The 12,070-nt window shown below is 39.7% G+C and overlaps 1 protein-coding gene across 1 annotated transcript in view; it reads left to right on the top strand.

Moving 5' to 3' along the window:
* Positions 1 to 12,070, top strand: part of PARP14 (poly(ADP-ribose) polymerase family member 14) — a 51,420-nt gene that overhangs the window by 11,948 nt on the left and 27,402 nt on the right. The window contains exons 5-8 of the mRNA XM_077118140.1: positions 2,123 to 2,359; positions 6,245 to 8,493; positions 9,487 to 9,723; positions 10,268 to 10,489. Coding sequence (XP_076974255.1) covers positions 2,123 to 2,359; positions 6,245 to 8,493; positions 9,487 to 9,723; positions 10,268 to 10,489 — 2,945 coding nt within the window. The remainder of the gene's footprint in view (positions 1 to 2,122; positions 2,360 to 6,244; positions 8,494 to 9,486; positions 9,724 to 10,267; positions 10,490 to 12,070) is intronic.

The following is a 12,070-nucleotide window of genomic DNA, read 5'->3' as shown; positions in this document are numbered from 1 at the left end:
AGTTAATATACATGCTTTTTCATTTTGAAAGAGAAGCCAATTTGTTTTGAAACTGAATTTTTATATGTTTTAATAGATGCTGGGATTTTATTGCATGCGTTCTTTTGTATGTGTATGTGTGATAACACACTTAAATAGAAATCTAAAGTCTAAGGTTATTAAAGTAACTCCGGGTAGAGGAATCAGTGTTTTTAAGTGTGTTAACTCATTGGGAGAAGTAAATATTGCCCTTGTTATGAAATTAGATTTACCAAAAGATGACAGAAAACAGCAAACACTCATTTGGTGCTTACTGTAAGTCAGGCACTATGCTAAGCTCTTTTCATGTATTAATTCATTTGTTTCTTTCAACAACCTTATGAAATGATTCTTATTATCCCCATTTTATAGTTGAAGAGAAAGAGGCACAGAGATGCTAATAAATGGAAGAACTGTGATTTGAACTCAGGTAGCCTAGCTCCACAATTCATTCTGTTAGCCCTTTACCATATATTTCCTTAGTACGTCCATGATCATTCACATATTCAGGGATGAATAAGGGCATATGATGCAGAAAATGAGTGCTCTTTTAAGGTAATCTTTTAAGGTAATTTAAGGTAATCTCAGATAATATCTGAGATAATATCTGAGATTGGGTAGAGCCATTTCTGCCCATGACAGTTGTCTAATTCCCAGCCCTCACTATTTCATGGCCATGGTAGCAGAGTGGCTAATTCAGAGCCCAGGCCTTGATGTCAAATTCCAGCTCTGCCATTTAACTAGTTATAAGAGGTTGGCCAGGCTCCCACCCCCTCTACTTCAGTTGCCTCATCTAAAATTGGAGATAATGATTCCTACCTGTGAGGATTAAATAAGGTAATGTTTGAAAAGCATTTAGCATTGTACCTGAGACATAGTAAGGACTCAATGAAGAAAGCTGTTATTTCAAATTTATTATGATTTCTTATAAAGGTAAAACTAAATGGACTTGCTTTTGTTTGTTGATCAAAACTCTTGAGTTTTGCTACTATGTGGCAGGCACTGGTCTAGGTTCTGTGGATATCAAGGTGAGTATGTCATGGTTCCTGCCTTTGAGGAACTCATAGTTGGGGGACATGGAGGGAAACTCATATGAAAATGAATAATGGAGGTACAAGAAGAGACATGGCCTCCCTTAGCTGTCTTTCCCAACACTCTGGGAAATATGAGGAAAAGGGACAAACAAGGTGACTTGAAGTCTTACCCTACCTACTCCTTCAAGCAGTATCAGTCAGTTGGTCTAAAACACGATATGCTATTTCATGTCACTGCTTTTGCCTTTGCCTGAAATCTTTCTCCCCTTATCCATCTGGTCAACCTGTCTTTATCCTTCAAAAACAAGATCAGAGACCACTTATGCTGGGACTCCTTCTCTGATTTCTAGTATCAGTCTTTCTACCTCATTTGATCCCATAATTGGTAATTCATTTGCTTTCAAGACTTCCTTCTGGATAATGAATTTCCTGAGAGCAAGGAATTGTCATATTCATCTTTGTAGCCCCAGAGCCTAGGACATTGCCTGGCCTATCATGGACCGGCCATCAATATTTATTTGTTAGAAAGAGATACTTGGGCTGAGTCCTGACGAATGAATAGGACCATGATTTTTTAAAAAATGTAAAGGGCATTCCAGGTCAGAAATTGTGTAGGCAAAGGCAATAGAGAATGGAGCTTTCAGAAATCATGATTAATTTTTGTACAACATGGTAAATAAAAAGCATGGCAGGGAATGACCAGAAGTGATGCTTGAAAATTAGTTTGGAGCCAAAAAGCAAAAAGCACTGTAGCCTGACTAAGCAGTATGAACCATACCTGCTGGTAATGGGAACCATGGAAGAACGTGTGAAAGGAGTGAAATGATAAGATTTGTATTGTGGAGAGAGCACTCAGATCGCAATGTCAAGGTAGGCTGAAGAGAGCTGTGACTGGAGGCAAGGACCCAAGCTAAAGGATAGTAATAGAGTTACGACAGTCATATCTCTTGAGTCTTAAAAACTGAATGCTCATCTCTCCTTCTTCATCTTAATTAATATTCAGACAGTTTTTTCTGTATAATATAAAAATGCTATCATAATTTTCTGATTTTTGGTTTTTTGGACTGTAGATATCATGAAATTTGTTGATGATTGTACCAAGCACCGTTCAGTTAAACAACTTCAGCTTTCTCCAAGACTTCTAGAAGTGACCAAAACAATCAGGATTGAAAACCTCCCGCCCAGTGTGGAAGATTATTATTTAAAACTTTACTTTGAAAATCCCGATAATGGAGGAGGAAGAGTTGCCAGTGTTCAATGTTTCCATGAAGAGAGTTCAGCTCTGATTGAATTTTTTGACAGAAAAGGTAATATCTCTTCTCCTGATTTTATAAAACAAGCACAGCATAATCTAGATCATTTTTAGCAGATTTGAACAGTTATCAATAGAATCCTTTTGCATTTTATGAATTTATGCATTTATTTCTTTGGTAATCCAATTTGTAATCCTGCTCATCTGGAATATGATGTTTAATGAGTCCAGGCATATGAACTTTAGAGATAGCAATCTCAAGATTCTCTCATGAGTCTCTACCTATGAGGACTGAGAATTGTGTATCATTCTTAGAATCTTTTAAATACTGTATTTAAAAAAAGAGATAATCTGTGTTTTAGCAGTACACTTTGTAGAAATTCTCAGATTAATTTCAATGAGGTTAGGTAAACAAATATTCAGAAACACAGATGATTCCTATAGTGTTTTCACTTCCCCTTTTACTTGTCATTGTTATCCTTCAAAAATTAATAGGGGTAGTTTCACATGATCAGTGGATGCTTGTGTGATTGTTGATTGGAGTGAGCCTGTGAAAACCCATCTAGCTAAACCATGGAAAACACTTCTGTGAGTTTTGTAGACTTAGATTGCCAGTTCTCTGAGACATTTGTGAAGTTAGCTTGGCGATTCCATTGGTGTTCAGAGATCAAGGCTGAGGAGCAGGAATTAGAGAACTAGACTTCTTAAGGAATGAAGGAACATTGTGGCTGGGATTCACTGGGATATGAGACAGATCCTGGGGACATGAGAAGGAATCCCCAACCTAAGATAAATTGTTTCATGGGGGCACTTGGAGAAACCTCCCTTAAGCCACTAGGCTTTTATGAGTTGGGGAGGCTGGAGTCAAGGTATGGTTTGGATTAAAATTGAATGAGAAGGTGGGCCACGGTGGCTCAGCAGTCAGAGTTCTCACCTGCCATGTTGGAGACCCCGGTTCGATTCCTGGTGCCAGCCCATGTGAAAAGAAAAATGAATGAGAGACCATTATTCCTTAAGTAAAGTGACAAAAGAAGAGCTTCTTCCATATCTTCTTGTGATCTCCCTTAACCTGGTCTTGAGCCCAGGGAAAGAGCTGCATAAAGTTGTCCACTCTAGAAGTTAACCTCCAGCTTATGATGGGGTAGACAACTTTAGGGCTTTCAAATATCTTAAGGTCATGGGGATATTGTGTATGTCCACAAGAATGTCTGTGTTACATGTATATGTCTAATAACAGGTACAAATATATTAAAGTTTATTTCATGACAGAGCTACTCATGTGAACAGTACTGGGCACTCCCAGAGATTTCTCTTCTCCCTGAATTATTGCAGTGTCTGATTGTGTTCACCACAGCTACTCCTTTAAATGTACTTATACACTGGATTCCATGATCTGAGTTACAATGAGTTTCCTGTTATCTTTCTGAATGATCCTTCTTATAATTATAGCATGCATTGGCATAGCTCTTCAGAGTGTTACAAAGTCCATTCACAGGCAGTGCTTTGTGGGCAATGTGATCATCTTTATGTCACAAATGAGGAAACTGAGGCACCAAAAGGGTTAACAACTTGCCTGAAGTTACATAGCTAGTAAGTGACAGAGCCAGGATTTTAACCCAGGTAATCTGGCTCCATAAGCTATGCTTTTAACTTCACCTTTTTCTAATCAACTATTCACCTATAGCATAGAATATTTCATTACTTACAATGGGTTACTTTTAATGAGGCAAATTTTAGACACAGCTTCATTTAAAACAGGATTTGTTTAGCAATATTGTATTTTTTATTAGAGAAGTTGTGGGTTTACATAATAATCATGAATAAAATACAGGATTTCCTATATACCATCTTTTTATTAACACCTTGCATTGGTGGAACATTTGTCACAATTAATGAAAGCACATTCTTATCATTGTACTATTAACTATAGTCTATGGTTGAACTTAGTTTCACTGTCTGTTTTGTGCAGTTACGTGGATTTAAAAAAAAATTTTATGCTAGTAACATATTTACAACCTAAAATTTCCCCCTTTTAACTACAGTCACATATATAATTCAGTGCTGTTAATTATGTTCACAATGTGCTACCCTTGCCACCATCCGTTACCAAAATATCTCCACCATCCCCAAGAGAAACTGTGTACTTATAAGCCTCTATTCCCTACCACCATCCTGTCCTCTGGTAACCTGTATTCTAGATTCTGACTCTATGAGTCTGCTTCTTCTAATTATTTCCATCAGTGAGATCATATAATATTTGTCCTTTCATGTCTGGCTCATTTGAAAAAAGCAATATTGTATTTTCTGTAAATTACCTGAGAGGAATAAGCCAGGCATTTTATACTGACATTGTTTGGTTTAACTTCATAAAATCTGATTTGTTTTTTAAGGAAGGGCATTCTTACTGAACACCTATTGCACATGAGCTCCTTTGCTGCATTTTCTGCCTTGGCATCTCACTGTACCCTCATGATAACCTGCCCAGTTAGATATAGGGTATTCTTTCTTTACAGATGAAAAGACAGGATGGAGACCTTCAGCATATGAAGGTGGCATCTGTGCTAGTTCTCAGGTCAGATACACATGAATTCAAACCCTGGCTTTGCGGTTTACTAGCTTCATGATTTGGGGCAAGTTATTTTAATCCAGCAAAGCTACTCATCTGCAAAATGGGCTCATGTTACTACTTACCTCAGAGGAATGTTGTGAGGATTGAATGAAACAGTACCTACAAAGTTCTTGGCACAGGTGAGCGCTCAGCACATGTAGGTGGTCGCTGGTATGGCCCTAGGCCTCAAAGCCTGTACAGGGCCAGGTTGGGAAGCTAAAGTCATGTGTTTGAGCCCATGAGAAGCACCTGTTATTCCCATGATGCCTGGCTTCAGCCCAGGAACCAGGAGACAATCACACACAAGGTGAAGTTATTTTTAGCATCTTTCCAAGGGTGCCATTTGAATCCATTGTATCATGGGAGTTCATGCTCTGATTTCCTCCCTTCCTGGACCTCTGGTAACTGCTAAGACAAAATGAGGAGGGATTTGGAGCAATAAAAGCACATGCACACACAAATACGTACCCACACAACCCATTGGCAGGGCTAGTAAGTAAAAGCAGTAGAGCAAGAGGACTGTAGTAGGGACAAAGGTTCGTGCAGATTCCCAGTCCCCAAGTCTAGACGTACTCCACCAGAATCTTTGGGGCTGGGTTCTCAGATGACTTTGAGGACCATCTTGGCTTGAAACAGAGTATAGGGGTAAGAAAGAACATGGACTTTGCAAATAAACAGATACTGGTGGAATCTTAGTTCGGATATTTATAGTCAGTGTGGCCTTGCTCAACCTTAGCTTCTTCATTTATAAAATAGGGGTGATAACAGTATTGTCTTTACCTCACAGATTGCTGTGAAGTTTCAGATATATATAACGCACTTAGAATGGTGTCTGACATATGATAAGCTATAGTAATTCTTATGCTCCTCTTCTTAGAGGTCTTAATGGAATATAAATAATCTATGAAGCCTAAAATTGTGACTGTACAAGAAGAAACAAATAGCATGATATCTAGATGAGCTTTGCTTTGACTGCCAAAAGATTCTCTACATTATTTCCACACTTGAGTCCAAACTTATATTACTTCTTTTAGCTTGGTGTTGACATATTGGTAATACCAGCAAAACAGAGAATAGAATTCACTTAACAGAATGTCACCATAGAGTAATTTTGGCTGGAAATTGCTCCCTTATAAGGGATACCAGTGCACTATTTAATACCTATTAGTTTATATTTGAGCACTTTGAGAGTAGTTCTGTGTTTAGTTTTATGTTGTGAAGTCAAAGTTCTACCAACACATTAGCATTTCTTTTTCTTTTGTCTAGAACATGAAAGTTTTATTCATTTGAAAAATGTCATCCCGAAATTGTTTTTGTTTCTTTCCTTTTAAGTGTTCGATACCATCTTGACCAAGAAACTTGTCTTCAATAAAATGCCACTTTCTGTGTTCCCATACTACACCTCTTTGGGCACAGCTTTGTACGGAAAGGAGAAGCCGCTGATTAAGCTTCCAGCCCCATTTATAAAATCACTGGATCTTCCCATATGGAAGTTCTTACAGAAAAAGGGTCACCTGATTGAAAAGATAAATGATGAAATGGGATTTTGGCACTGTGAGCTAATATGGCCCCAACTCAACTGTGAAGTCACCATCAGGCCTGCAGCCACCTTAATCAACCAAGAAAGGGGAAGAATCAAGACCTGGAATGAAGATGCCTCCAGAGTATTCTTGGGCATCATGTCTAACTATAAATTTGTCCTATTGAATGTAAACCCAATAGTGTGGGACACCATAAGAAATGATTTAGAAGATGACAGGATTTTGCTTGAGTATGATATGCTGGAGGAGATGATAACCATAGTGGGGAAATCAGTGGATGTACAAAACATTGAGCCACAAGTCAATAGATTAATAGAAAGTACCATTCAAAAAATTAAAATGGAAGAGCAAAGTCTGCAGGAAAAATTGGCTGTTTCTCCAGGAAAATATTTTCTTTTGTGCCACAGTGGTGTACAGGAGTCTATACTCCAGGAGTGCCCAGAGATGGAGATTTCTTATGATGCAGACAGTCAATACATCTACTTTAAAGGACTCCGAGCCAATGTGTATAAAGTAAAGTGTGAAATTCAGGAAAAGGTGCATGCCATGGCTCAGAAAAATATTCACATCCCTCCTGAGGTTTGCCGGTTTCTGGAGCAGGTAGACTGGAAAGAATTCTCTAAGTCTCTTTTTTTAACAAAGACAATTCCTGCCGTTTATGAGCTAAAGGGTACAGCTCTTCTCCTCACCAGCTCTTCTTCTGAAGTTCTTTTAGAAGCTGAAAAGCAAGTGGTTAGTTCTTTCAGTTATAAACGAATTGAAATCGAAGATGGGGAAATTCTTAAAGGAAAGAAATGGAAAGGGTTCACTCGCAATTTGCTCAGGAAATGTAATTCCTCGTCAGAATCTGTAATTATCAATGAGTTCATTTCGGAGCCCACAGCTGAGGTCATCATTGCAGGCTGTGTGAGAGAAGTGAATGAAATCTATGATTCACTCTTTGACTTTGTAAGCAAAAACGTGAAAATAGAGCGATTGATCGAGGTGAAGCCTTCCTTAGTGATTGATTACTTAAGGACAGAAAAGAAGCTCTTCTGGTCACAGATTAAGAAGAAAAATGTGCAAGTAATCTTCAATCCTGAGAACAAGCCAAAAGGCATTCTACTCATTGGCTCAAAGACAGAAGTCCTGGAGGGAACAAACATTGTGGAACGAATCCGGAATTCAGTCTGTATTAAAAGCATCAACATTGATAAGCCAGGAGCCGCTTCCTTCTTCCAGGATAAAGCCCGGTATTACAAAAGTGAGGTCAAACGGCTCTTTGGTTGTTTTATTGAATTACGAGAAAATGAAGAAAAGGAGGAGGCAGGCAGTACTGATGGGAAAGGGGTCTGTTTTCGGGCAGAGTTGGCCCCTGGGGTCTCACTGATTGTCCAGCAGGGCGACTTGACGAAATTTCACGCAGCAGATGTGGTGGTCAATGCAGCAAATGAGGAGCTCAAGCTGAGCAGCGGCCTTGCCCTGGCTCTTTTAAAAGCAGCTGGCCCTGAGCTCCAAGCAGACTGTGATCAGATAGTAAAGAGAAAGGGCAGCATCCGGCCTGGCCACGCCACCATCTCCGAAGCAGGAAGGCTGCCGTACCAACACGTGATCCACGCGGTGGGGCCTCGGTGGAAGAAAGATGAGGCCCCCAGGTGTGAGCGTCTGTTAAAGAAAGTGGTGGAAGAAAGTCTCGATTTGGCTGAAGAACACAAGTACAGATCCATCGCCATCCCAGCCATTAGCTCCGGAGCCTTTGGCTTTCCCTTACACCAGTGTGTGAAGACCATTGTTTTGGCCATTAAGGAAAACTTCCAGTTCAGTGGTGATCGCCGTACCTTGAAAGAAATTTACCTTGTAGATGTAGCTGAGAAGACTGTCGAGGCCTTTGCTGAAGCTGTGAAAACTCTGTTTAGAGATACACTGCCTGGCAGTGCTTCCCTGTCCAGTTTACCAGCAGCGGTCCAGTCCCCCTTGAAAGTGGATGTAAAAACAAACCTTCTGGTGTCCCCAGAAGGCCTGAAGATCCTTTTGATGATTGGAGATGTACAGGATGCTACGGTGAGTGGGCCTACTTCCAGAACCCCCTCCCACAGGGACCTCCCACAGGCACAGGGACCTCCAGTTAGCCTGCTGTTCTATCATTAAGGGCCAAAGGAAAATTAGGAACAAATTGAGGATAAGGAAGAGAATTCCATGCCCACCATCCCTGCCTTCAGACAGGTTTGCTTAGATAATTCATCTGTGTCACCAAGTCCTTTACTAATAGAGGTTGATTGGCCATTTGTGGGATCTGAAAGTGTATTCATACCAGATCACTGTATTTCCAGTAAAGGTGAAAACCATACTCATACCTTACATTTACACAACTCTATACTTCTTCAATGCTTTTCCACCTGTCACGTTGTGGCAATTCTAAGGTTAATTTCCTGTCAACTTTAGGGATAGCAGACAGATAAAAATTAGAGTATGGGGTATACAGAAGATAGGAATCTCATGAACAGAGCCAAGTGAGGTAAGCATGGGGCCAGAGTCTGAGGGACCATCAGTACTCCACAGTAGGAGAGGTGATAAAGAAATATGGGAAGGGAAAGTGGATCTGAGGAGGGACCTGGTTTTATGTAGGAACAATGCTTGTAGACCTGTCATGGAAATATGTTTTTAAAAAGTATTTAAAACCTTTGCAGTGTAAGTGCCAACCAATCAGAACAGTACCCATCTGTAGGAGGGTCTGGAAGTCTCCTGCTATGCCAGGCATTACTCCTTTAATTTTGGGGAGGTGTGGGAAGGGGTTCCTGGGGGATGGGGCACTGGGTGGTGGGAGCGTGAGTTGGGGAGCAGGGCAGTGCCTACTTACCAACCCACAGAGATGTTCTTCTGCATTTTAATAACTGGCATGGCCATAGTTGTCCCGCTCAGATACACAACCATGCCTCTGAATCCTTAGTCATCTTACTTGTCCCCCACTGCGCCAAGTCCAATGGCTCAAATATAGTAATCCTTGATGAAGGTTTGTTGTTAGAACTTGAAACAAATTGTTGATTTTTCTTTAAGACCGATGTGGTTGTCAACTCCATTTCCGCGGATCTTGAGCTTAATAGAGGGCCCCTCTCCCAGGCCCTCTTGAAAAAGGCTGGGCCGAGGCTCCAGGTGGAATTGAACTCAGCTGGACAAGGGTTGGATGTGGATGTGGGTATAGTTCTCACAACTAGTGGATGTGATCTGCACTGTCAGCATGTGCTTCATGTGGTGGCCCCAGAGTGGAGTAATGGCAACATATCGTCACACAAGGTAGGGGCTGGGCTGGATTTAAAATCTCCAGAAAATTTCAGTAGCCCTTTGGATTCTCCTTTTGGTAATAATGTAGATTGGATCCTGATTTTATTTCTCTTCTGTAGTAACTTCACTTTCTTGCCTGGTTCTGACATAATGGCCATTTCTTTCAGCTGTAGCTGGCTTCTCCTGAGGACTAGCTAATAATATAAATTACTTATAGTGATCAGTAATTATTGGGACACAAGGAAGAGCTCTGGAATATAATGCTTCTATAGAGAGGTGAGGGTATGGAGAATGAAAGAGAATTGAGGATAACAATGGTATTCATTTTGCTTCTTTATTGCTGCATGAATGCAAAACTTTTTGAAGGGTCTCTTGCATCCTTTCCTTTCTCCGAAGTCTACTGCTGTATTTTTCTTTCTCCTTCTGACTACCCTTAACCCTCTGTGCAAAGCAAAACGCGGATAGGCAGAGATCACAGAGTTGCTATATTTTATTCCTTTTGTTTTAACTCCCATTTGTAACCAAGATTTATAAGGATGTGCTTTGTCCTTTTCAGATGATGGAAGACATCATCACAGAATGTTTGAAGATCACTGAGAGCCTGTCCTTAAAATCGATTACATTTCCAGCAATAGGAACAGGAAATTTGGGATTTCCCAAAACCATTTTTGCTGACTTAATCATTTCAAAAGTGTTAAAATTTAGCAGTCAGAACCAACAAACTAATTTAAAGGAGGTTCACTTTCTCTTGCACCCAAGTGATCATGGAAATATTCAGGTACAGTGTCCCTCATCTCCTGTTTTGGCAACTGAGCCCTAATGTTCTCAAATGTCTTCTTTGTCTAATAGGTTGCTTCTTTCATGTATTGCCTGTGTAGGAAAGTAAGGGAGTAGTGTAAACTAGTTGCCCCATGGCAAATTTCAAGCAAATTTATGGATATAGAAAAATTTTAACTTCTTACCAAGGAAATATTTAAACATATACAAAAGCAGAGAAAATAGTATAGTGAAATTCTTCCTTGTATCCATCACTTAGCCTCAATAGTTATCAACTTATGGCCAATATCGTTTCATATCTATCTCTACTTATTTCCCTCCCTCTCACATTGAAGCGGATCACCCATAAATATCTTATTAATTTTAAATAAGGATTCATTTAGAAAAGAAATATAACCACAATAGTACATTACACCGGAAAGAAATTGACGATAATGCTTTGTTTCCTCAATTATTAAGTCGATATATCAAGTTTCCAAATCTCTCATATATTGTATTTTGTTTCTATAGCATGTTAGTTTGAATCAGAGTCCAAATCAAGTTCACATACTGGGTGAAGTTGACATACTTCTTAAACCTCTTTTAATTTACAGAATTAAGATCCCATATAAACATAGAAATGTTCATATACAGTACAAAGGCATAGATGTGGCTCTGTTGATAGTAAAATGTCAGGGCGGGATATAACTGAAGAGTGAACTCACCACATCAAGGTGGGGGTAGGAGGGCTGGGACCAGAAATATCAGAAACATCTTCAGTCGGAGAGAGTCTGTCAGCCAGCTCACATTTACTGAGCGACAGCAGCGGGTGGCATTATGAGAGAACATGCAGAAGCTAAGCCCATATCCCTGCCCTCCAAAACCTTATAATGCAGTGGGTAGATGACATTGAATGTTTGAAAGTTCCATGATACTGTAAGAATTAGACATAGGTGCTTAAGACCAATAACTCAAGAGATGTCCATGGGTTATTGGACCATCTGAAATTTTAGATCAAATATTATTTCTTTTTTGGGGGGGAGGGATGTAGAAAAAAGCAGAGCTAACCTAAATTATAATCAGGCAACCAGACCACCTGAGCAAAATATGTGATTCATTTAGTTGGCCTGAATAACTACAGAAATTTTTACTCAGTAAATGCCTTTTGAACAACCTCCACATCCGTAACTTGATTGTGCAGGGTAATATGGATGGAAAAGGGTATATAACACTTTCCTTATCCTCCTGAAAATCATCATTAATCTGATAAAGCTAACCAAATCGAGACACTAAGTATTAAGTGTAAGTATTTCATTCTAATATTTTATAATTAGTTCCTGTCAAATGCCAACCACCTAGCACAATGCTGGCACGTGGTAGGGGCTCAGTAAGTATTTACTGAATGAATGGTTGATTGGGTAGGGGATTGAGTCCTGTCACAGGAACCTGAACCTTCAAATCCCACTATTTTATGTGCAATCCAAGCCTTCACTTTCTTTCTTAAAGTCTCGGTGTACTCTGCAAGTGTTTTGTAATAGGATTAGTCTATACAGACACGTTCAATGCCATTTGAAATACTGTTGATTCTCTATACGTAGCTGCT

The sequence above is a fragment of the Tamandua tetradactyla genome, chromosome 10 (assembly GCF_023851605.1).
Source record: "Tamandua tetradactyla isolate mTamTet1 chromosome 10, mTamTet1.pri, whole genome shotgun sequence".
Lineage (NCBI taxonomy): Eukaryota > Metazoa > Chordata > Mammalia > Pilosa > Myrmecophagidae > Tamandua > Tamandua tetradactyla.
Note: the sequence above shows the minus strand (reverse complement) of the source record. Positions and strands in the feature narration are given on the sequence as shown.